The sequence below is a fragment of the Emys orbicularis genome, chromosome 2 (assembly GCF_028017835.1).
Source record: "Emys orbicularis isolate rEmyOrb1 chromosome 2, rEmyOrb1.hap1, whole genome shotgun sequence".
Classification (NCBI taxonomy): domain Eukaryota; kingdom Metazoa; phylum Chordata; order Testudines; family Emydidae; genus Emys; species Emys orbicularis.
The window spans coordinates 261767364-261794027 of NC_088684.1; the positions used below are offsets into that span (position 1 = coordinate 261767364).

The window sequence follows — 26664 nt, forward strand, 5'->3', positions numbered from 1 at the left end:
TTTTGTCAAATCTGCAGTGAAAGTATTCTTAAAAGGAACAACATGTGCTGGGTCACCATCCAAGGCAGCTATAACATGAAATATATGGCAGAATGCTGGTAAAACATACAATTCTCCCCCAAGAAGTTCAGCCACAAATTTAATTAATGCATTTTTTTTTTAACAAGTATCATCAGCATGGAAGCATATCCTCTGGAATGGTGGCCGAAGCATGAAGGGGCATACAAATGTTTAGCATATCTGGCATGTAAATACCTTGCAATGCCAGTTTAAAAAGTGCCATGCGAATGCCTGTTCTCACTTTCAGGTGACATTGTAAATAAGAAGCAGGCAGCATTATCTCCCATAAATGTAAACAAACTTGTTTGTCTTAGCGATTAGCTGAACAAGAGGTAGGACTGGGTGGACTTGTAGGCTCTGAAGTTTTACATTGTTTTGTTTTTGAGTGCAGTTATGTAACAACAACAACAAAAAAATCTACATTTGTAAGTTGCACTTTTACCATAAAGAGATTGCACTACAGTACTTGTATGAGATGAATTGAAAAATACCATTTCTTTTGTTTGCCATTTTTACAGTGCAAATATTTGTAATAAAATATAAAGTGTGCACTGTCTACTTTGTATACTGTGTTCTAATTGAAATCAATATTTGAAAATGTAGAAAAACATCCAAAAATATTTTTAAAATTTCAATTGATATTCTATTGTTTAGCAGTGCGATTAAAACTGCGATTAATTTTTTGAGTTAATTGCATGAGTAAACTGCAATTAATTGACAGCCCGTGTGTGTGTGTATGTGTATATATATATATATATATATATATATATATATATATATATATATATAAATAAATAAATAAATAAATAAAAAAGAGAGAGGGAGAGCGTGCGAGCGCTAACAGGATGTGGCAGTTAAAATTGTATTTAAACAAAATTTGAGACACTCCTGACGAACCAGAGCTGTAGACTTCCTGTTTTCCCTGCTAGACTGACAGATGATAAAACAAAGTTGAAAGACAGTCCATTGTTTTAAATCCCTATTTTTACTCAATTGCTGCAAATTCCGACCCTTCCCCCTTGGTCTGTAAATACAATAGTTAGATTCAGCAAGGTGGCTTTTGTGTATGGAAAGCATCAGGGAAATCAGTGAAGTTTTTCAGACACAGGGGTATGATAAACTGCCCCCCATGCCCTTTAAATATATTAATATTAAATACTGTGGTCAAGTAACTAAAAAAAATGGTTCATGCTTAAACTTTACATTTGCTGGAACTTAAATTCAGATTCTCAAAGGTATTTAGGTGCCTAATTTCTATTGAAATCATGAGATAAGCACCTCTAAGAATCTGGGCCTTAGTCCTTACTGAAATGAAGAAAGTTGGCCCACAAATGAAGTTCTAAGTGACTGAAAAGGACATACTGGATAGGTAGTACTATTCTGGCTCTGAAAGTGTCCAGAATAATTGAACAGTTGATATGATGCATGCCAATTGCTAAGTTAACTTTTGGGGTTATGAAGGTAAGATTTGCAGCTTAGAATTTTTATTTGGAAAATAACTGCGTAAAAAGTAACTCAATTTTATCATATAAATATAGACGATACAATTTTCAGAGTTGGGCAGGAACCAGATTTTCCATTTCATGGAAGTTTCCACAATTTCAAAACTTTTTCTGAAATCGGACAAAAAAAATTTCAAAATTTCCCATGCTACAACCGTGTTGTGGATCAACTGAAACATTTTGTTTCAATTTTGACATTTTTATTAAAAAAATATAGAATATATAAAGAAAGAAATTTTGAAACAAAAAACTGAAATATTTTGTTCCGAAAATGTCAAAACAGAACACGTTGACCCTACTGAAATGCTTTTTTCCCCTTTAGTCTTCCCCCAAATGAAATTTTGTCAATATTGACACATTTCTGCAATATGTTTCTCTTTCAGTGAATCAGCACTTTCTGATGAAAAAGTGTTCCACTGGAAAATTCCTGATCAGCTCTAGTCCTGAGCACCAACTTCCATTGATTTCAGCTTTGAATTGTAGGTGCCTAGCATCCCCGTAGGAAAAAAAAAAAAAAAGGCCTGTAAACCATATCAGAGTTTATTATTTATATTAAATTTGAGTGTGAGTAATTCTGAAAGATGCTGTAGTCCTCTGTGTTCTTGCAAAAGAGTACAGTATATTTCACCTCCAATTTATTGGTGTCATTTTTAATGACCTTCAGACACTTATCGCTCTGTTGTTTAAATCTTCTTGTAGCTTTTCCAAAGTTCTGAAAAACACTGGAGCAGCAAGTGATGAACGGTAACTAAATACAGTTGTTCGGCTGTAAAAACAAAGCAGCAAAAATAAAAAAAATGTAGGAGTACAACTATGAATTATTAAAATAATGGTGAGGATATGCGTGTTATATTTAAATCAAATTCTGTAATTGAAAATCTGATTGATATGAAACATCTGTTTATGTTAGCAGTCTCTCAATTAAAAAAATCCTCTTAAAAACCTTAATTAAAATATAGCTAAATAATAGCACTACTTAATATTACTGTATAATATCATGTAAGATATTTGAAAGAGCAATTATATAGCAGACATAATAGACATGAATACGTGTGAAGTTCCTAGCTCTCAAATATATAACAAACGTACACATTTTTAAATAGTATGTGTACATTCATATAAATTGTATGTATATATGCAGATATACATGCATATGTGTAGTGTGTCTATAAAGAAAAATCTTAAAGATTTTTTCAACAATCTCATGTTTAAATTTTCAGAGCAGCTAACAGAGATTTCTTTTGCCTCCTTAAAGGTTAGACCTTTTACCCTTTATATACTGCACATTCATTCATACTGAAGTCATCATGCAATAAACTATGGTAGAACTTTAAGAAGATCCTCAATTACCAAGACATATGCAATAAGATGTCTTTATAAATATCTCTCCAAAACAAAAATACATTTAAATTCTTTAACACAGAAAATGGTTAAGCAAGATGGCATAAAATTTATTGATATTTTCTTTTACTAAGGCACATGACATAGAAATACTGCGGTACAAAAATGCAAACTTCTGCATATGAGATTTAAAATATAATCTCATTCTGAAAAATAGAAATAAAACTCTTTTGCTCAGAAGATTCAGCTTTTAGCCATTTTCTTCTTTTGTACCAGTTCAACAAGCAACTTGTATCTTGCCACACACTCATCCTGCAAAAAACAAAAAAAGACCGTTTTTATCTTTTAAAAGCATGAACTATGATTTAATATCTTCATATTACTTCTACTGTACACATTCTCTCTTGTAAAATCAGTTAAGTTGTTTTAAAAGTAGTTTTACTATTTTAAAAAACGTAGAAGAATATTCACCCATGTATTGAGCTTTCTGAAGGCAAGGGCAATCTACACATAATGAAAAGTGGATTACAAAAAGAATTTTCAGTTTGGGGTTCATTACAGATAACTGATGTTGTTAGAGACCAGAGAAAAATAGGAGAAAATTTGCCTTATATTGATAGTCTCTTTCTTGACAGTGTTTAGCAGAATAATTATTAAAATAGGGAAGTAGCACAGTTTTGTAATATTGTCAACAGTGTGTCTGAAAAATGATTTTCTCTCTCTTGGGGTTTGTCTACCTTGGAAATTTACCAAAATAGCTATCCAAGTGTAGACTCTGGGACAGCTATTTCATAAATTTCCAAGCATAGACAAGTCCTTACCATCACTCTAATGTAGCAAACCCATCCTAGAATGTGAACTGCCAGACAATTTTGAGATCTAAAAAGACTGTTTCTGGAACCCCACCCACATTTCCTCCTCCCTAACATTGAACTTTTGGTGCAAGTAAGATGATGATATCCTGCTGTTTCAGGCATCAACACTGGATTGCACTGCAAACTGAACTGTCACGAATACTGGGTTCTTACAGAACCTAACCAGTGACAAAGTAGAGGTCACTGATCTTGGACACATTGCCTCTGTTAGCTCTGCCCAGGGCTTTTCTTCCATATAATCTAGTAGGTTTATAATTTCAGCATCTCCATATGCTTTTGCTTCACTGTCTGGAAATTTAAGAACAGGCATACTGGGTCAGATCAAAGGTCCATCTAGCCCAGTATCCTGTCTTCCAACAGTGGCCAATGCCAGGTGCCCCAGGGGGAATGAACAGAACAACAGGTAATCATCAAGTGATCCACCCCATCACCCATTCCCAGCTTCTGGCAAACAGAGGCTAGGGACACCATCCCGGCCCATCCTGGCTAATAGCCATTGATGAACCTATCCTCCATGAACTTATCTAGTTCTTTTTTTTTGAACCCTGTTATAGCCTTGAACTTCACAACATCCTCTGGTAAAGAGTTCCACAGGGTGACTGTGCATTGTGTGAAGAAAAACTTCCTTTTGTTTGTTTTAAACCTGTTGCCTATTAATTTCATTTGGTGACCCCCTAGTTGTTGTGTTATGTAAATGACACTTCCTTATTTACTTTCTCCACACCAGTCATGATTTTATAGACCTCTATCATATCCCCCTTAGTTGTCTCTTTTTCAAACTAAAAAGTCCCAGTCTTATTAATCTCTCCTCATACGGCAGCTGTTCCATACCCCTAATCATTTTTGTTGCTCTTTTCTGAACCTTTTCCAGTTCCAATATATCTTTTTTTGAGATGGGGTGACCACATCTGCACGCAGTATTCAAGATGTGGGCATACCATGGATTTATATAGAGGCAATAAGATATTTTTCTGTCTTATTATCTATCCCTTTCTTAATGATTCCCAACATTCTGTTTGCTTTTTTGAGTGCCGCTGCACATTGAGTGGATGTTTTCAGAGAACTATCCACAATGACTCCAAGATCTTTTTCTTGAGTGGTAACAGCTAATTTAGACCCCATCATTTTATATATATAGTTGGGATTATGTTTTCCAATGTGCATTACTTTGCGTTTATCGACACTGAATTTCATCTGCCATTTTGTTGCCCAGGCACCTAGTTTTGAGAGATCCTTTTGTAGCTCTTCGCAGTCTGCCTGGGACTTAACTATCTTGAGTAGTTTTGTATCTTCTGCAAATTTTACCACCTCACTGTTTACCCCTTTTTTCAGATCATTTATGAATATGTTGAATAGGACTGGGCCCAGTACAGACCCCTGGGGACACGATTTACCTCTCTCCATCACTTATATAAAGAAAAATTATGACATCTAAAATATTCTAGTATACTGGAATATTAAATAGGTTATTGAGCATTATGACACATGCGTTAGAATTACTTCTTTTAATGGTTCATTCAGCAAATCTGAACTGCAGAAGGTGCTACTGATAACCTGCCCTGCTCACATTTTCAAACATTCAGTCACCAAATGCGACCATCAGAATTGTTGAAAACTACAATCTACATTCCTCCAGCCTTTCACGTTTTAATTGTGGGTAAAGACAGGTACTTTAGAAGAAATGGCAGGCAGTTCAACTTAATTTTTCCAACACAAAGCAAAAAATTAAATTAAACAAAAATAAAATATCAATATATATGGTGACAATACCCTTTGAGTTGGGCCCTTTGAGTTATCTGATAGTGACAGGCTGGATTAAAGACCTCAGGCTGGTAGCTAATTGGTAGGAAAAGCCCTGCCCAGATGTCATATTGGTTTATTATTAGTCTAATCCCATACAAAACAATGACCCTACCTTACTTTTTCCTGGGACGCATTTTGCTATCTTATCCCAGCGGTCTGATGTTCCCTTTGGATACTGCTGTAAGGCTAGTTCAAGAAGTTTCTGTTGATTTTGAGTCCACAATTCTTCGGAATTGTGGCTTTTCTCTTTTTTTCTGTTCTCATCATCGCTATATTCATCCTGTTCTGTGTTGTTAAAGTCTTTCTGACGCTTTCCCCTGCATTTATCTTCTGCCACCTCTTTCATCGTTGCTAGAGTTATTTCAGATGCTTTGGTTGTTTTTCGCTTGCGGTGTCTGGTTTCGCTTGTCATGGTCTCTCTCTGATCTGCTGGAATAACCATCTGTTCTGGGTCACGATTATAGTTCTCCTCCTCCTCCTCCTCTTTCTCCTCCTCATCTATTTCTCGCTGCGTAATTATATGGTCTGGCAAATCCATGTTGGTTTTGGCATTTCTGGAATTCTGGGCCAAGTTTCTAAGCTCAGAGAGTCTAACAATTCCTGTTGGAAATAACATTATATGTAAAAACCACTGAAGTCAAATGAAAAGGGAACTGGGTGGTGACAAGTAATCTATAGCTGAGAGACAGAGCAGGGAGAGCCCTTGTGGTTGAGAAACAGGGTTACAGAGTCCCCCAGAAACTAGAAGAACTGCAGAGGCAGGGGTTGTGGCATAACCCCCTCTCAGTGGGCTGGTAGCCAGTCAAAATGAGTGTAGGAACAAACAAAATATTACAGGAGTTCTGAGGCTCTCCTCTGCTCGAGCATTTCAAAATGCGAAGAGCAAATTTCCGGATTTCAGAAGATTTTAAAACTTTTTTTTAAAAAAAAGATCATTCTACCTGGAGTAATCTGCCAATGACAAATTCATCACCTTCAAACCACAGGCCAAAATATATTTTGGGCTAGATTCACAAAGAGGACTTAGACTCGGTGTTACAATGCCTAACATTAGGTGTCCTGCCACCCAGTAGAAGCCTCAGCCCCAAATTAGGTGCCCAGGCTTACTATACAATGCATGGGGAAAGTTAGGTGCCTGACTATAGGATTCATAACAGCCAAAAAGCTGAGTAGGGAGTGTAATCAGGAGCGGACTCACCCCTGCGGCGCCTCCTACTGGTCGTCTTGGGAATTAGCTCACCAGTCACCGGAGCGCCCTCTGCAGGCCAGATGTCCCGCCTGTCGTTGGCCCCCGTGTCCCTCGCGGACCCCGGTGTCCTTGGCTTGGGTGCTGCCCCCCCGGCAGTACCCCACTCTCTCTCTGGGTCTCCCCACCCAGGGGAACCTCGACCCCCTATCCCCACCTTGCCTCAGTGTAAGGCTACTGCCAGTCACCAACTAGTCCCCGTTCCCTGGGGCAGACTGCAGTGTATGCCACTCATCACTGGCAAGGAGGATTTGGTCTGCTGCCTTCTTCCACCCTCAGTACCTCTATGGGCCTAGAACCAGACCCTACAGCCTGGGGAGTCACCAGCTTGGAGCTCCCCTGCTCCTCTGGCTTTTCCCCTGCCCTGCCTCACTCCCAGGTACCTCTCAACCTTCCCCAGCAGCCAGGCCTGTCTCCCTCCACAGCTAGAGGAGAGACTGCTGAGCTTCTGGCTGCCCTGGCCTTCTTACAAGGCCAAGTTGCTCTGTTTGGGGCGTGGGCGCAGCTGCAGCCACTTCGCCAATCAGCCGGGGGTTTGCTCCTTTCCCCAGCCCCAGCCCTCTGCAGGGCTTTTCCAACCCCTTCAGGGCTGGAGCGCTACAGGAGCCACCTAAGTTAGCCAGCAGGAAATGCTGAGCAGAGGGGTAGGGCCAAAGCCCCATCCCTCAAAGGGAGTCAGGCGCCTAATTCCAGGCCAGTGGGAGGTGCCTATCTCCACTTGGGGTTCATGGCTGTGAACCCTCTCCTAGAGTTAGGTAAGCCCTTTCCCACAAAAAATGGTGGTGTTGCCACACTCCACCCTTAGCACTCAGAGCACTCACCCAGGATGTGGAAGTCCCACGTTTAAATATCCCCTGCCTGATTTGGAGCAGTGACTTGAACCCAGGTCTTCCCCCCCCGCCGCCCCCTGATGAATGCTCTAATCACTGGGCTATAGGTATTCTACAGTGGGTCTCTCTCAATCTCTCCTGTTAAAACTCTTACACACTTTTTATAAAATACTCAAATAGCCATTGGAGCAGGGACTGGAACCTTTGTCTCCAGGAAGTATGTGCTAACCACTAGGCTTCTCACTCTCTCCCTGGCCTAGAGTTTAGGCACTGAGTAGCTCAGTGGCAGCAGGACTTAGATGGCTTTGTGCATGCCACTGGAAGAAATGTAGGCACCTTGGGGAGTTTACTGGGGGGAAATTAGGCGCTCAGGGAATGTAGGAGTGTACAAGGTTAGGTGACAGCTGAAAAGGGGTTTTGAGGATCCCTTTCAATGGAATATTTTTGTGAATTCTGATACATTTTGTCTGCTTTCTCCAGCTATGAATTATATAATTCAGAATGGCCAGTTATACTAATGTACTAGATTGAGAAGAAGGGACTGGGTGACTATTTTGAGCAAATTTAGAGCTAAGGAATAAATGCAAGGGAAATATAATCAAAGAGCACAAACACCTGAAATAAAAAAATCACTAAACTTTGCATGGGTCTTTCCTCTCCCCCCCTTCGATTTGCTTATCCCCCTTTTCTCTCCTTCCATATCCAAATCAGTCCATAATAGCCATCTCTTCTTTTCATTTTTCTGTTTTTTTCTATTATTCTTTCCTTTATAGTTCATAATCCTCTCTCCTCTCATTCCTTGTCTTTCATATTTACCCCATTCTCTATTGTCCAACACTCCCACCTCATTTTCTCCTAGTGTAAATGGTCTTGTTTCCCTTGGTTCATTTCTATTCTTTGTTCATCCTGTATCCACTGGATGCCTTCCCACATCTTTCAATCTCATTCTACCCCCTTCCTCCTCAAATCTTCTTTGGGAGAGGTAAGAAATAAGCAGGATTGGAGAATTTTAGAAAATTGTAAACTTTCATCATTCCTGGAAAGATTAATCTACTGTAACATTTATTGGCTGCAGGGCCGGCTCCAGGCACCAGCCCAGCAAGCAGGTGCTTGGGGCGGCCAAGGCAGCACGTTGGGCTCTTCGGCGGCGGGTCCCTCGGTCCCTCTCGGAGGGAAGGACCTGCCGCCGAATTGCAACCGAAGAAGAAAGCGGCGCGGTGGAGCTGCCACCGATCACGATCGCAGCTTCCCCCCCCCACCGCTTGGGGTGGCAAAAACCCTGGAGTCGGCCCTGATTGGCTGATTGCGGTTTGGAACTAGTTGTCTCATCGCAGTCACATAAGAAACTGAGCATGTATGTTCCATCCTAGCTGCAAAGGGTGCCGTCAGATCCTTGTGTGACAAATTTAGTGGCCCTCTCATGGCTCTTGTGAGGGGTTTAGGAAACCCTGTCCCTCACCCATCCTATTTAAATATGGAGGTTTTGGTAGTATTGGCATGTGAGTGTGGATTAAAATATGCTTTCTGAGAGCATGTATGGGATTAAAACTTGACTGCCTTCCCCAAACATTCAAGCACACACAGAGAAAAGGTGACAAAATAGACAGAGTTCATTTTAAATTTGAGCAAATAATGAAAAGTTTTTCTGGTATTCGCTGAGCTCGAGTGGATCGATATTATTTAATTATGGCAAGAACTGCAAATCCAGAACATTTAAAAATTGATTACTCACTCAAACTATTAAACAATAACCCACAGAAATAAGCAAGGGTTAAAATAAAATAAATTGGAATTTGGCAAGGGTTGAAATAGCTTCCCAGCCCCAGAAAAAGAAATAAAAAGCTTTACAATAAATAAAATAGGAGCAACTTGACATGGGGTTAAATACATTGTTAAAAGTCCTGTACTGTATTCCCCAAGCCTATATGCCTTTGTCTGTCAGTCATCCTAACTGCAAACTCTTTAGGGCAGGGATTTATCTGTTTTTTTTGCATATCTGAATTGACTAGCACACTGAGGACACCATTATAATAAATAAATAGAATAATAATACCCTAGAGAGAGCCTTTACACAGCCACCACTAAAGGGGAGGACTTCCTCAGAATGCCCATCAACCTTGGTGTCTGCTGAGAGTAGGAGCATGGAGCTTCTACAGCCAAGACCATAAACATCACCTTGAAAGCTGCAAAATGGCCTATACATTGGAAACCCACCATATAAATAATTTGTTATTAACCGCATTGATTAGGACTTAGGGTCACACACCTGGAGTATGTGTAACAGATTCCTTCAGTTGCTTGGTCTTCATGGTAACCTGTTTTTTAAAAAAAGTCCAAATTAAAAACTGCACTGTTAACACTAGATTATTCATTCAGGCTTTTAAAGATGTCATGAACAGCTTACCCCCAAATACTAACATTTTAACATGTACAAAATACTACCATGGTATCATACTAATGCTCTTCTGCGAGGTCTTATTCAGCAGGCCATGCCAGTTTTAAATTGCTAATAGCTGATTTTTCAGGCTTAGTCTGAAGGGGAAAGGCAGGGAAAAAAACAGGGGTAACGTCATGGCAGGGGCCTATTATAGACTGCCAACTCAGGAAGAGGAGGTAGGTGAGACTTTTCTAGAACAAACAACAAAAATATCCAAAACACAAGAACTGGCAGTAACGGGGGACTTTAACTACCCAGACATCTGTTGGAAAAGTAATATGGCAAAACACAAAATGTCCAGTAAGTTCTTGGAATGTACAGGGGATACCTTTTTGTTCCAAAAGGTGGAGGAAGTACCTAGGGAGCAGCCATTTTAGACTTGATTCTGACTAATGAAGAAATTGGTTGGAAATCTGAAAGTGGAAGGCAAGTAGGGTGAAAGTGATCATGATATGATAGGCTTCATAATTCCACAGAAAGGAAGGAATGAGAGCAACAGAATAAGGACCATGGACTTCAAAAACACAGACTTTAATGAACTCAGAGAACTGCTGGTAAGGCCCCATGGGAAGAAAATCTATGGGATACAGGAGTTCAGGAGAACTGGATGTTTCTCAAAGAGACAATATTCAAGGCAAGAGAGCAAATTATCCGGATGGAAGGAAATATAGGAAAAAATAGTAAGAGGACAATATGGCTTCTACTTAAGCTCTTTAATGACCTGAAAATCAAAAAAGAATCCTACAAAAACTGAAAACATGGACAAACTGCAACGGAGGAGTACAAAAAATAGTACAAGCATGTAGGGACAAAATCAGAAAGGCTAAAGCACAAAATTAGTTACATCTAGCAAGGAACAGAAAAAGCAGTAAGAAGGCTCTATAAATACATTAGGAGCAAGAAAATGCTGAAGGAAAGTGCATGTCCACTACTTCGTAAGGAAGGAGTCCTAACAACAGAGGACATCAAGAAGGCTGAGATGTTTAATGCCTATTTTGCTTCAGTCTTCACTAAAATGGTTAATTGTGACCAGATGATTTAACACAATTAACAGTAACAAAAAGGGGAAAGGAACTCAAGACAGAATAGGGAACAAACAGATTAAAGAATATTAAGATAAATTAGATGTATTCAAATCAGCAGGGCCTGACAAAGTTCATCTTGGAGCTCTTAAGGAATTAGATGAAGCAATCTCAGAACCATTAGCAATTATCTTCAAGAACTCATGGAGGATGGGTGAGGTTCTAGAGAACTCGAGAAGAGCAAACTTAGTACCCTGCTTTAATTGGGCAAATTGGACCCAGGTAAATACAGACCAGTCAGCCTAACTTTGATAGCTGGAAAGATACTGGAACAAATTATTAACCACTCAATTTGTGGACAGAGAAAAATAGGGTGATTAATAATAGCCAATATGGATTTGTCAAGACCAAATCATGCTGAACCAACCTAGTTTCCTTCTTTGATAGGTTATTGGCCTAGTGGATGTGGGAAGCAGAAGACATTATTTATCTTGATTTTAGTAAAGCTTGTGACGTGCTCCCACATGACTTTCTCATAAGCAAACTAGGGAAAATATGGTCTAGATGAAATTATCATCAGGTGAGTGTACAATTGGTTGACAAACTGTACTCACACTAGTTATCTATGTTTCACTGTCAACTAGGGGCTGTCCTTGGTCTGGTATTATTCAAAATTATCATTAAAGGCTTGAATAATGGAGTGGAGAGCATGCTTATAAAATCTGCAGATGACTAGCTGGGAGGGGAACAGGATAAAATTCAAAAGGACCTCGATAAATTGGAGAGAGGTTCAAAATCAACAAGATGAAATTCAGTAAAGGCAAGCACCAAAGTATTACACATAGGAAGGGAAAAAATCAAATGCACATCTACAAAATGTGAAATAACTGCAGAAAATGATCTGGTGGCTATATTGGATCACAAGTTGAACATGAGTCAACAATTAGATGCAGCTGCAGCAAAAAAATCTAATATTCTGGGATGTATCAACAGGAGTGCCATATGAAAGACACTCCTGGTAACTATCTCACTCTAGCTGGCACAGGTGATGCCTCAGTTGGAGTACTAGGTCTAGTTTTGGGCATCCCATTTCAAGGAAGATGTTGACAAATATTTAAGATTCCACAAGAGAGCAACAAAAATGATGGAAGGTTCAGAAAACCAGACCTATGAGGAAAGGTTAAAACAACTGGGCATATTTAGTCTTGAGAAAAGACAACTGATGGGGGACCTGATAACAGTCTTCAAATACATTAAAGGCTGTTATAAAGAGGATGGTGATCAATTGTTCTCCATGTCCATTGAAGGTCGGACAAGAAGCAATGGGCTTAATCTTGTGGAGTCCAGAAGCCATGAGCTATATGATCATTCAGGTGCACTTCCCAACCCAGTAGTGAGGCATCTGTAATGAGTTTCTTTGTGGATGGTGGGGAAACAAAGGGAACCCCTTTTGTTTCCCACCAAATGAGGGATCTGAGGACACTTAGAGAAAGTGAAACTCATTTATCCAGGGTGCATTTGCTTGAGCAGAGACCATCCACAACCATGTTTGGAGGCCCTGGAGGCGGAGCATTGCAAAACATGTCACATAGGTGTAGGTGGTCATATGGTGTAGAAGGACGAGGCAGAACAGGACAAGCATCTGCAGGCCGAGACAGAGTTGGACAATGAGGTCGCTCATTGCAAGGAATCTGTTCTCTGGTAAGTATGCTTTGTCCAGAACTGAGTTCCGATTTGCTCTGGTAAACTATAACTTGCGGGTGGGTGGGGGGTTAAACTGGACTTTTCTAGATTTACCTGAAGTCCCAATGAGTGAAAAAAGTCGAGTACTGAGAAGACCACTATCTGTACCTCCTGATACAATTCATTCTGTGAGCAGCCAACTGTCAAGTTAAGGAGATACCAGGTTGCCTTGACAATGCGGATATGCTGCTATCATGGAGAGCATCTTCGTAAAAACTCTCAGTGCCTCCGAGAGGCCAAAGGGAGAATTCTGTATTGAAAGTACCCTCGGCCCATCGTAAAGCACAGTAATCACCTGTACTCTGAAGGAATGTCTATATGATAGAAAGAATCCTTCAAAATTGAGGGCCACAAACCAGTTGCCTTCATTTAGGGAAAAGATTACTGAGACCGAGTGGGTTATCCTGAATCTTAAATGATGTATGAAGACTTTCAGCTGTCTGAGATCTAGAATGGGTCTCCAGCCCAACCTTCTTTTTGGAGATGAGGAAATATCTTGAGTAAAAGCTTTGTCCCGGTCTTGAGGAGAGACAGTCTCTGTCCCTAGATGAATTAAGGAGTCCACCTCCTGTTTGAGAGGCCTCTTGAGAGGGGTCCCTGAAGAGGGACGGGGAGGGGAGTTTTTAAGAGGGAGTAGAAAAAAATGGTTACTAAACTTCCATAATTGTTGTTCTTCGAGATGTGTTGCTCATGTCCATTCCATGTTATCTAACTGTGTGTGCTCGCCACATGCACCGGTGCTGAAAGTTTTTCCCTCAGTGGTATCCATAGGGGACTAGCTCTGGTGGCCTCTGGAGTGGCGTGCATATACATTGGTATTAGGGGCACCACTAACTCCCCCCCTCCGTCAGTTCCTTCTTGCCGGAACGCCTGGGGAAGGAGGGCGGATCATGGAATGGACATGAGCAACACATCTTGAAGAACAACAGTTATGGAAGGCTAATAACCATTTTTTCTTCTTCGAGTTCTTGCTCACGTCCATTCCATGTTAGATGACTCCCAAGCAGTATATCCAGAGGCAGGTAGGAGTTCGTGGATATGTTGATTGCAACACAGTTCTGCCAAAGCCAGCGTCATCTCTGGCCTGCTGAGGTTGTGAAGGTGTGCACTGAAAACCATGCTGTGGCCCTGCAGATATCCTGGATATGTACTTGTGCTAGGAAGGCTGCTGACGACGCCTGAGCTCTAGTTGAATGGGCGTACAACCCGCGCCAACTTGTAGCAAGTACGTATGCAGGTAGTAATCCAATACGAAAGCTTTGAGAAGACACCAGGAAACCTTTCATCCTGTGAGCCACCACAGCGAAGAGTTGAGTCAATCTACGGAAGGGCTTGTTATGCTCTAAGTAGAACGCCAGAGCCCACCTGACATCTAGCATGTGCAAGCGCCTCTCCTCATTGGACATGTGAGGCTTTGGGCAGAACACCGGAGGAAAATGTTCTGGTTAACATGAAAAGGTGGGCGAGGCAGGAGGGCGAGGAGAACTGCAGGCATAAGTAGTGGGGAGGGGCCCCCACTTGCTCTGGCCCAGGGCCCCACAAACCCCCAATTCACTTCTGCTTGCAAGTTTTCTTCCTTTGTTACGACTCAGTATGGGAGGGTTTAGGATTTTTAAAATCACTCAAAATTGCATCTTCCAACCTCATTAGGGCTAGACTCATGCTCTGCTTCCTTCAACCTCAGCTCTATAAACCTTCTATAAAAGTTTAGCTTCTTCTGCATGTTGGGCATGATCCCACCAGTGCAGTCTTGTTCTCAGCTGGTGCAAGATTGCAAGTTGTTGGGACTGTCTATAATGGTATCATGAGCATAAAGGTAAAGGAATTTGTAAGAGGGATTGAAGGGGTTGTAAAATGTAGTGTATGTGGTATTCCTTCTGTGGAGTAGGCTACGTGTATGAATGTAGGGCAGATGTAGGTACCTCTGGTTCAGTACAGGGCAAAGGAAGAGAGAAAGTATGTTTGATGGTAGTCTTGGGGGATTGTTATATCTTACGTTACACAATACTGTTCTTAACTGACAATCTAATAGATTTCTGATTTTTGCTTTTCCCTACAGTCTGTAACAAAAAACATTTTCAAATATAATTCATGCAGATGCTGCTATACTGAATTTAGTACTAGACTGGGTCAATTTAGTGTTTTAAGGACAACATACCCTCAGTCTTGCAAGGGCCAGTAAGTATATACAGTAACTCCTCACTTAAAGTCATCCCGGTTAACGTTGTTTCGTCGCTGATCAATTAGAGAACATGCTCGTTTAAAGTTGCGCAATGCTCCCATATAACATTGTTTGGCAGCCACCTGCTTTGTCCACTGTTTGCAGAAAGAGCAGCCCATTGGAGCTAGCTGGTGGGAGCTTGGAACAAGGGTGGATCGGCAGCCCCCCTATCAACTCCCCACTCCCCTAAGTTCCCTGTGCGGCAGCCACCCAGCAGGCTATCAATTGCCAGCAGTTCAGCTGTCCCTCCCCCCACTGCCATGTGCTGCTCCTGCGAGCCTCCTGTTTGCTGTGCGGGAGGTGAGGGGGAGAATAGGGGGGCTAATGTCAGAGTGTCCCCCTCCCCCTGCTTACCCCATCTCCATAGGGGGGGGGGGAGGGAGAACCGGATGGACATTCTCCATAGAGTGGGGGGGGGGGGGGAGAACCGGATGGACATGACAGGGCTCAGGACGGAGGGAGCTTGCTGGCAATAGCTGCTGTCTCAACTTGCTGATCTACTTAAAAAGGCAATGTACTTAGAGTGGGGTCAGTGTACTTAAAGGGGCAACACGCATCTCTCTCTCACTGTGTGTGAGAGTCTCTGTCTGCTATGCTGTCTCCTCTCCCTCCATTTGTGCTGCCTTGTAGAGTGTGAGGCTACATTAACAATTGTTAACCCTTGCGGGCTCAGCTGTTCTAGTTCATCATTTAGCAGTAAGGCATTCCCTGGGAAATATTCCCACCCTCTTACTCCACCACCTCAACCAAGCTTCACAATCATCATTGCTGTGTACAGTATTAAATTTGTTTGTTTAAAACTTATACTGTGTGTGTGTGTGTGTGTGTGTGTGTGTGTGTGTGTGTATGCCTTTTGTCTGGTGAAAAAAATGTCCATGGAACCTAACTCCCCCCCCTCACCCCCCGTTTACATTAATTCTTATGGGTAAATTGGATTCGCTTAAAGTTGCATTTTTCAGGAACATAACTACAACGTTAATCGAGGAGTTACTGTATTACAATTATTGTCTAAATCTAATTTTGATTAGCCATTACAGACCAGACAAACTCTTCTAACAGTGGTTTTGCGATTTAGGCACTGGAGTGGGACTCTGGAGAACTGTGTTCCATTAATGACTATGCCAAAGACTACCTGTGTGATTTGGGGCAAGTAATTTAATTTCTCTGTGCTTCAATTCCCCATCAATAAAATCATAATTCTTTAACTTGCAGGGCTTTTGCAAGGATAAATCCATTAACACACGTGAGGCAGTCAGAACCCATGGTTTAGAGCATCACAGTATTAAAATACCAGTGATTACAGTGCTTGTGCTTTTCAAATGTAAATATTATATGCAGTGAAATATAAAACACATTAAGAAAATCAGGACTTTTAAAAATAGGTTTTCTAGTGGCAAAAAAACAAACAAACCCAATAAATATACTTTTATTTATGGATCATTCCATGACTAGATGTTCTTCCTAATCATAAACTAATGAATTTAGTATAAACCTAGTTTGTATATTTTGAAAAATAAGCAACTCCTTTTACAATAAAGCATACAAGTATTAAATTAGTATGCACCCAGGAGCTCAGCCCGAATAGCTCAAAGCTCGTTAATTATTTCATCATTTTTTTTTTTTTTGACATATGGGGAAGCTTACAGAACTGCAGAACTCTTACCTCATACTGTCAGGCAACATGCTAATTAGTAAAGTCTGCCTAAATCTATCCACCTGTCCGTTGTTTTGCTGCCTACCAGGGCCTTTTTCCATGCTGGCAGCAAATCCCCTATCTATCTGCTATCGCAACCTGAATGCAAGAGATTAGTGACCGCAGAGTCAAGCAAGAATCAGTTTACATCCTCTCAGGCAAGAGAATGATATTACTTCACAAGTATGAAATCTGAGATCTCTTTGCCTTTAATTTAGAAAACCTGCAGTTAATAATCACATTAAAGTGTGTTTTGCATGCCAGACAGTTTTTATTTCCTCTGTTATTTTTACAATTTGAATGCCATTTGTGGTTACCAAAATAATTTGCTGAAAGGCATAAATTAACATTTTAAACTTTTTATGTGTACCAAGGTAGATCTTGTGTGGCCATGAACTTTATATTTTTATAATGTCATATACCAATACCTTTTCTGTGCCTTTAAATTTAACAATGCTAGTTGTATTATTTGTAATAAATCTTCATTTGTCAAACTTAATGTTAATTTGATAAGAATATCAGACTTGAAACCTCCTTTCCTAATTTAGGATATATTATTGGTTTTCCACACAGTTTAAACATTTCAAATGTACAATTTTTCCTTTTGTTTAAGGGCAATTGTTTCCTTAAGAACTAAAACACAGAAATGAGACCTAAGCCTGAAGCTACAAATTCAGCAAGGAAAATGGGTCAAAGACCAGATGTGTTGAGGCTGACAGAGAGCACTGGCACAGGTAACCAGGTCAGCAGGCAGGAACTGTAATTAGAGTAAACTGAACCCAGTTTCCCTTTCATAATCAAAACACTTGATGAAAACAAATCTAATTAATACCACAAGCCAATTGCAGAGAAAATGATTTTTAAAGTTGTATTATCTTTTCAGTTACAAATATAGTCTTACTTCATTATACTGATCAGTTTGAGAGCTCCATTTTGGATGGAATTAAGATGATTTACAAGTCCCACACGAAACTACTAGTTACTAGTTTTAGATAATTAGACACATGAATACATTGAGCCTGGCCTTACCTGGTTTGTTTTGGAGTTTTTGATACACTGGTTGATTAAGGACGATTTTCCTGAGTGATCTTAGAATTACTATAGTAGTAGAAAAACTCCATGTACATCAAAAGACCAAAGTTATAGCAGCAACCAGTAAGGCCATGTAGTTATGGGTCTGTCTATTATATTATAAATCCCTATTTGCAAGGAGTTGTGGGTAAATTATAATATTAAGTTAGACCAGATGCCTATCCACATTGGTCATAGCTGATTCTGGTAATTTTTAATAGTAGGAGAAAAAGCAACTGTGAAGATATTATTGTGTATAGACTTCTTGAATTTAAGAACAACCAAACTACTAAGGCTTACAAAATAACTACTGATCATCAGTGACTGCACAGCTTCTAATTTCACACTTGTGTCTGTCAATTCAGGGAGATTCTTTTCAGTTTTTTGCATCAATCTAATTAACAGATTGTTAACTGAATCAAGAAAAGAAATTCAGTATGCTCCCAACAAATAAGGAATTTGTTTCTATATTTGTCAGTATCTATAAACCTTCCTCCAGCCATCTCAAGACTTTTTTGGGGAGAAGAGCAGAGTTGTCCCCAACCTCTCACTGTCTGCCCCTCCCACATTTGCCCCTCATTGTCCCCTACACTCTTTGCTCTCAACTATGCTTCAGCTACTAATGTAGCATTGCAGGGTTTGAAGTGTTTGCCCCTCTTAGGGTGACCAGACAGCAAGTGTGAAAAATCAGGACAGGGGGTGGGGGGTAATAGGAGACTATATAAGAAAAAGACCCAAAAATCAGGACTGTCCCTATAAAATCGGGACATCTGGTCACCCCAGCCCCTCTCAGCAGGCTGTCTTTCCCCCTCGTAGCAGGGTAATAGTCTGTAGCAGGATGGTAGAATCTGCATGGGGACACAGGACTCCTCTGATGAGTCATATGATGTTGTATGCTTAAACCCTGCATAAAAATATAAACCCTATTAAGTCATAGTGACAGCTGCATCTTCACTCCCACCAGGATATGCATCTGAGAGGCAGAAGGAATCACAGGCCAAAGCAAATGATACTTGGCCAGAAGACCCTACGAAAAGCCAAGTTTGGTAAGAAAGCTTAGGGTAGGTCTCCACTGGAAATGCAATAGCAACACAGCTGCAGTGTAGACATTTACTACAGCAAAGGAAGGGATTCTTCCGTTGCTGTAGTAAATCCACCTCTCCACGAACCAGTAGCGAGATCAATGGAAGAATTCGTCTGTTGACTGAGTGGTATCTACAGCATTGCTTAGGTCAACTTAATCACATCGCACAGGGCACAAAATATTTCACAGCCCTGAGCGATGTAGTTAAGCCAACCTAACTTTGCAACATAGACTAGCACATAGGATATAAAACTCAGTCTGTTATTGTTATCTGTGTCATCAGTAAAGCCAAACCACAGGAAAGGGAATGTTTAAAGTGTGTGTAAATTCTGTTTACAGCAGGATGGAAAACTCACCTGCTTACATTTCCTGTCCCTTAGAGTGCAGGAGGAGAAAGCTCAGGTTTGAAACTAGGGCTGAAGACACCCTCTGTAATAGCAAAAACAATGAGGAATCCTTGTGGCACCTTAGAGACTAACAAATTTATTTGGGCATAAGCTTTCATGGGCTAGAACCCACTTCATCAGATGCATGGAGTGGAAAATACAGGAGCAGGTATAAATACATGAAAAGATGGGAGCTGTCTTACGAAGTGTGAGGTCAGTCTAATGAGACAATTCGTTTAACAGCAGGATACCAGTGGAGGAAAAATAACTTTTGAAGTGGTAATGAGAGTGGCCCATTTCAGACAGTTGACAAGAAGGTGAGAGTAACAGTAGGGAGAAAATTAGTATTGGGGAAATTAGGTTTAGGTTTTGTAATTACCCAACCACTCCCAGTCTTTATTCAGGCCTAATCTGATGGTGTCCAGTTTGCAAATTAATTGCAGTTCTGCAGTTTCACGTTGGAGTCTGTTTTTGAAGGTTTTTTATTGAAGAATTGCCACTTTTAGGTCTGTTATTGAGCGACCAGAGAGATTGAAGTGTTCTCCTACTGGTTTTTAAATGTTATGATTCCTGATGTCAGATTTGTGTCCATTTATTCTTTTGGGGTTCTCCTCAATGGCCAGGTCAAAGGCCTGGAATGAGAGAACTTGAATGGAGCAGAGCCTGCTTACAAGTCTTTTCAGAGAGGAAACTATAGAAGGTGTAGCAGCTGTGGCTGTTGGAGCTGGAAAAAAGGCTGTAGAAGTGCCCCATGGAAGAATGAAGAATGGTTGTACCAAACTTTAGGGGAAAGCTTAAAGACAGTAGGTAACACAAGACATTCCCATAAGAGCAAAGGGAAGTCAAGCCTGAGGGAAAGGCTCAGGATGGGAGAGTCTCAGCTAGGACTACTGGAGATATTTTTCTGAGGTTTTGTGGAATCAAACCTCGGCACCAGGAGGAGAGGCGTTGTTGAGACTCAAACAGCTATCCTAAGATGAGAAAACTGAGGTGCAGCACCACTGGCTGCTAGGAAGGAAGTTTATCAACTGTTATTACACCACCTCTTTGACAGCACAGATTTCAAGTGGCTGAACCATTTAGGATTATCCTACCTTACCCTGATAAGCAGCAAGGTATGAGCTCCCTTCCCCTGAACTCCCTCTAACCACTTTTTGGCCAAGGCACTGAACAGGGATGCCATCATCTCACTGCAAGCTGAGAGCTCACAATACATATGCTCACAATGCTCAGGTATCAAAGATGTTGTCTAGCAGAACCAAGGAAGAGTACACTGCATTTCTGATATTTCTAAGCAGTTTTTTTTTTTTTTTAAATAAAAGCCAACTTTTCAGGCAAATAAATAAAGGACAAAAGCCCAATTATTTTTTTTAAAATTAAAATTTGTTTAAGACTGGCCAAAAGCATATAATATGATCTATTGTGTCAGGATGATAATTATTAACCCCTTCCCCCATGCACAAACAAACAAAAGCCAACATACAAAAACAAACACTTGAAACCACAAAAAGACTAAGTTAAAATAACGTTAAGGATCTGACATGTTGACAAAAGCCAGACACACTCTCCTTAAATCACTTCATTCTGCTTAAGAATTGCAGTGGAAATGAGAATCTCAGAACAGTTTGGTAGTACAAATAACACCACCACAAAGGAATATAAGATGACCTACAAAGTGGGAAGAAAAAAATTCTGCTGGTGCTCTTTTTTTGCTTCTTTTTTATGCATCATGGTCAGCGCTTGTGGGTTTTCTTTTTTAACACTGCAAATACTAAGTTTTTTCTACTGTTTTTGCTAAAGGACCTTTTGTTGACTATATAGAGTGGGATGATGACATCATAAAACACTGAAACTTGAGCAGTTGAAAAGAGGGAAGATTTCTAGTTGGATTATTTAAAAAAAACCTTTATTTTTGTTAATACCTATTTAGCCAAGCTCCTGACAAACATCTGAAAGCAATCCACAAAGAGTCAAATATAGTAGTTTGCAAGCCCTACAAAGAATTCTCTGCAAAAACAGGTAAAACAAGACTCCTGATACTTCTAGGCAAAAAGTAAGCAAGAATTATTGTAAAAATCTCAGGCTCTTTTGATATATTATAAAGAAGAAAAAGCCCACACTAAATTCCCTCTAAGCTGCGTGGCCAGGGAGAGGTGCCTTTCCCCTGGCCCCAGGCCTGGTGCTGCCGCGGCAGGGGAGAGGCACCTCGGCCACAGCCCCAGTGCTGCCGGGGAGAGGTGCCTCTGTGCCAGCCCTGGGCTGCTGCAGTCAGAGAGGGCTGTGGAGAGTTCTCTCCCCCAGCTGCAGCCTGCACCTCAAACCCCTCATCCCTGGCCCCACCCCAACGTCCGCACCCCCTGCATCCCAATCCTCTGCCCCAGCCCTGAGCCCCATCCGACACCCTGAACCCCTCATCCCCACCCCAAAGCCCTCACCCTCAGTCGGAACCCCCAACCCCCCGCAACCCTCTGCCCCAGCCCTGAGCCCCCACCCCCTTCCACATTCCGAACCCCTCGGCCCCACCCCCACCATACATCACCTCCATATTGGTGCACATAACAAAATTCATTCCGCACATGGATGTAAACAATTAGGGGGAACATTGCACACTGTTATTTTTTGCTTTGAAGACCACATGTAAGAGTTCTGGTTCATTCCTTAGATGAGACAAACCCAATGTCCCTCTGGCCTGGATAATGCTAGACTAGGCTGTAAATAAAGACTCCATGTCACTTTTGACAAGATTAAGGGATAACCTAATATCCATGTTTATGGTAGTTCCTAACTCCAGTTTCTAACAACCAAAGCATCAACAGTGGGGGAGCTAATGTACACAGGGCTCCAGGCAATTGCCGTCCTGTTAAGCACCATTTCATTGAAACCTGCTCAATGCAGGTCTATGCAATACAGTGGTAAATATAATAGTGATTGCTGGTGCCTGGTGTACAAAAGTGGAGCTGCACCAGCATTAGCGGGAAGTGTTCAGATTAAAGCCTAGTATAGACAAGGCTTACATAAGCTACTTTATTGCTGGGGCTACACAGTGGGGTGCCTGTTTACTGACCACTCCCGCCTCCCCAGTTCTGGCCCGGGTCACTTTGCAGGAACCCTGTCCGTTTAGCCCCCGTTTGCAGGCCCCTTTAGAACTGCACACAGGCTTTCATGTGGATAACATCTCCTTCTGTCTGGGGCTGGTTTAATAACAATAGGGTTACCATCCGTCCGTATTTCCCCGGACATGTCCGGCTTTTGCGTCTCTAAATAGCCGTCCGGGAGGAATTGGTAACAAGGTTAAAATGTCCGGGTTTTTTTTCTCCCTCGCCTCCCTCCCTCCCTTCCATGCAGAGTGCGGCTGCTGATTGGGCGGCTGGGCCGACTGACCCACTCCCATTGGCCTCCAGCAGCCAGAGCCCTCCCCTGCTCCCCCCTCCCTCTGTCTGCAGCCCTGTGTAACACACAAACCGACCCACCGGGCAGCGTGTTTTGCAAACACGTGGAGCCAGAATGGTAAGGGGAGTCCGGGGGGGACGGGACAGTCAGGGAGCGGGGGAGTGTTGGATGGGTCCCCGGCCTCCACCTGCCACCCCCCCTCCTTGCATCCCGTCCCCTCGTGGGCCCCCCCCTGCCTGCCTCTCCCTTGTCTGCTGCCCCCGGGTCCTAGTGTCCCCCATCTACTAATGGGAAGACAGGCTGCCCTTACCCTGCCCTTCCACCCTAGCCCTGAGCCTCTCCAACGCCCCAAACCCCTCATCCCCAGCCCTCATCCCCCCACACCCTAATCCTCTGCTCCATCCCTGAGCCCCCTCCTGCATCATGAACCCCTCATCCTCAGACCCACAGCCCTCACCCCTGCATCCCCTCCTATCCCCAAACCCCCTCCCCACACCCCCCTCCTGCCCTCAAACTCCCTCCCAAAGCCTGCACCCCCTCCCTTTGCACCGCCTCCCACCCCCAAACTCCATCCCAGAGCCTGCACCCCTCACCCCCTCCTGCACACCCACCCCCTGCCCCAGCCCAGAGCCTGCACCCAGCACCCAAACTCTATCCCAGAACCTGCACCCTGCACCCCTCCTGCACCCTAATCCCCAGCCCAGGACCTGCACCCCAGACCTCCTCCCCCCACCCAACCCCCCTCCCAGAGCCTTAGGCAGGTGGGGGGGGGGGTTCTGGGCAACACCAAAATTTCTACAACCCTGCCACCCATGCGAGTGGATAAGGGTCGGGGCAGTCAGGGGACAAGAAGCAGGGGGGGTTGGGGTTCTGAGGGGGGCAGTCAGGGGGTGGGAAGTGGGAGGGAGTGGATGGGGGCGGGGCTAGGGCGGGGCTCCCCCCCCCCGTGTCCTCTTTTTTGATTGTGGAAATATGGTAACCCTAAATAACAAACTCCTCTTAATCCTCACAGTTCCAAAATAAAGTCCATCACCACACAACAGTCCATACTTTGTTCCAGTGTCTTCTCTCACAGCCGGAACTCTTCTGTCCTATTCTGTTTTCACAGCCCATCCTCTCAGCTCATCCTAGCTGGAACTTAGCTTTCTGACACAGGCCTCTAGGCCCCCAATTTGTAGGCCCAAACTCCATCCGGGTTTCCTCCTGCTCCCTAAGCTCCGGCTCTGTCACATCTCCCTTGGTCTTGTGGTCTTCCCTGCAGGAGCCTTCACACACTCTACAATTTCCTGCGCTTCCCTCCTTCTCTGCAGCCTCCTGCTGCTGTTTATAGGGCAATCATCCTGATCTCTTCCAGGTGTGATTCATTCTGTAATCAGGGGTGGCTAGCTCCAGCAGGAGCCACCCTGTTACATACAGGCCACAAGAAATCAATGCTATAGCAGGTATATTTCCAGACCCTGACTCCCCTTGTAAAACATCTCTTATGATTCCTTTTTCCTTGCCAGCTCAGTGCTTACAGGATATATTTTTCTCATCTCTCACCAGATAGCTCAGGGGACAGAGGACCCAGTGGTTCAGTTTCTCTCTCTCTCAGGAGTCTGAGCAGCAGTCTTCTTTCTCTCCCCCAATACTGGGCATGTACAGGCAACATTTTGGGATCTCTCATGTGTGAAAGGCTCTCTATAAAAACATATTTTTAACATACATACATACACACGCACACAGAGACACACACACTTGACAACAGATGAAGAAGGGTGTAGAATGTAATCTTTTAGGACAGGTTTTTGCATTGTGTAATTTGTTAGCGCCCAGAGATTTTAGTGATGGACCCACTAGATATTCAAAGACAGATTCTAAACGTATTGGTCTTTTTATTCTCTGTCTGTACAGTGCCTACCAGAATGGGGTCCATGACTAGTGCTCCCAGGCACTAAAGTAATATAAATAATAATAATAATAAATAATAATGGTCTCTCAGGCAGATTTTTGTTTACAATTTTTGTGCAAGTCTGTGTTTAAAGATTTTTTTCACACATGGTACACTGTCAAACTCCTTACAATAAAATGTATTACTTACAACTCCTGAGTAAACTAAAGTGTCTTCTAATGAGGCCCTCGCTGGCCAGTACTATTAAGTGAGAGACACTCCTATCTCTAAACAGAACACAATGTATTTCACTATCTGCAGTATATTGCGTGACAAATTGCTTAGTCACATGCACATCAAGATCCCTATAGCTTGCCTGGATATAATATAGGTTTATTTAGTTTCTTAATGATAGGGATAAAAATTACCTATGTTTGTTTCCAGAGAAAAGGTAAAAACACTTTATAAACTGGCTTGCAGATAACTCACTGTAACCTATATGACAATTTATGACTATTTGACTAAATGAAGGTTTGGTTTTCAAAAAAAGTATCTTTGCTAGGTTTTTATTACTGAATACAGAACAAGCAGCTCCAAAATATGCATCAACAGAGTGAAACATTTAAATCTTATTCTCTTTAACCCCTCCAGACTCTTTGGAATAGGATCAACTGAAAAGACTTTTGAATGGTACTCTGCAGACACTCTAGAGCATATACAAGTGATCTATTGCTGAAAATGAAATTTTTTTTTTATACTTTTCAGGATAACACTTTAAATCCTTAAGTACAGTTTGTAATATAATAGGACACATGACCATAAAATAAGTATTTGAATAAGGATATTAATTATTACACAATACCATTATTAACCATATTATAGTCTGGAAATAGGAACTGCAATAGTATCAATCTCAGACCAATTGTTTTATCATTTTGTAGAAATATTTCAGTTTAATTAATGGAACCCCCCTGTCTAAATGCTATTAGCTGATTCATACTTTTTTTTTAAACCTGGCTTAAACAGAACTGTAAACTTTAGCTAAGTCTCACAAATGTCCATTTGCAGTTAAAAGGGGTTAGTTACTACGAACACTAAAACTGGCATTGTTTTTCTGTTATCAGGTTACAGTAGCTCAGGTCTCTAAGCACCAGAATCCCCCATACAGCTGATCAGTTACAGCTGTTAATTGTGGAGCAAGGGACTGCTGACATCTGCTTCTTGCTTAGTTAGTTAATGGTTCACTTCCAGGTCCTAAAAGGATTGCAGCCTCTCTCAAAAGACAATGTTGGACCCCATCTATGTCTGCCTTCTACACTGCCTGTCTTGTTCTGGTTTGTCACTCTCCATACAAAGCAAATCTGAGTGAACTCACATCTGGCACTGATCGACCCAATTCGTGAGCAATCTTTTCCCATCGACCTGGGGTCCCCCCTGGGAACTTAACCATACTTCTTGTCAGCTGGCTAAGGTCCTCTTCTGTCCATTCAGGTGCCTGCAAAACATTTGTAAAACATTTATTATGCTGGGAAAATGAAAAAAATGTAGTTGGATAAAATAGTGAACAAAGACATTAAATAAATTAATCAAATAATGGCTGTTGTAACAATGTAATTTAATATGGTTTCCAAAGCTTGTTAGTTGAATGCTCTGTTTCTTCCACTCTGTTACAGAAAACAGTACATAAAAAGAGCCGTCAGTGAAGGAACTTGAACCATTAAAAATATTTAATATACAAAATGTACATTAGTGCAGTAGACACATTTAACTTATTCACTATGAAAAAAGCAAGCAATAAAAATCAAAATAAACAATTTTACTGCTTAAAGATTAAACCACAGTCTAAGATATCAACATTTTAGATAATATATAAAATCCTCTTACGTATAACTGAATGATATATAAAGGAAGAGAAATCTTTAAAAAGTCCTCAATTGAAAATATACTGAAAATAATCCTAAAATGTTATTTATAAATCTGTATCTTAAAACAGCATGCCCAATTCAGTCAGTTGTTAAAGCCCCCATAATGTATTATATTTTAACATTTTGGGAGTGAAATCTGACTAATTTTACATTCCACTGAGAATT

The 26664-nt window shown here is 41.6% G+C and overlaps 1 protein-coding gene across 1 annotated transcript in view; it reads right to left on the reverse strand.

The window, feature by feature from the left end:
* Positions 1-3042: 3042 nt before the first annotated feature.
* DNAJC1 (DnaJ heat shock protein family (Hsp40) member C1) overlaps positions 3043-26664 on the reverse strand; it is a 193245-nt gene continuing 169623 nt past the window's right edge. Inside the window, exons 9-12 of the mRNA XM_065399151.1 lie at positions 25950-26069; positions 9924-9972; positions 5694-6181; positions 3043-3215 (exon numbers count right to left, since the gene is read on the reverse strand). Coding sequence (XP_065255223.1) covers positions 3147-3215; positions 5694-6181; positions 9924-9972; positions 25950-26069 — 726 coding nt within the window. The 3' untranslated portion in view covers positions 3043-3146. The remainder of the gene's footprint in view (positions 3216-5693; positions 6182-9923; positions 9973-25949; positions 26070-26664) is intronic.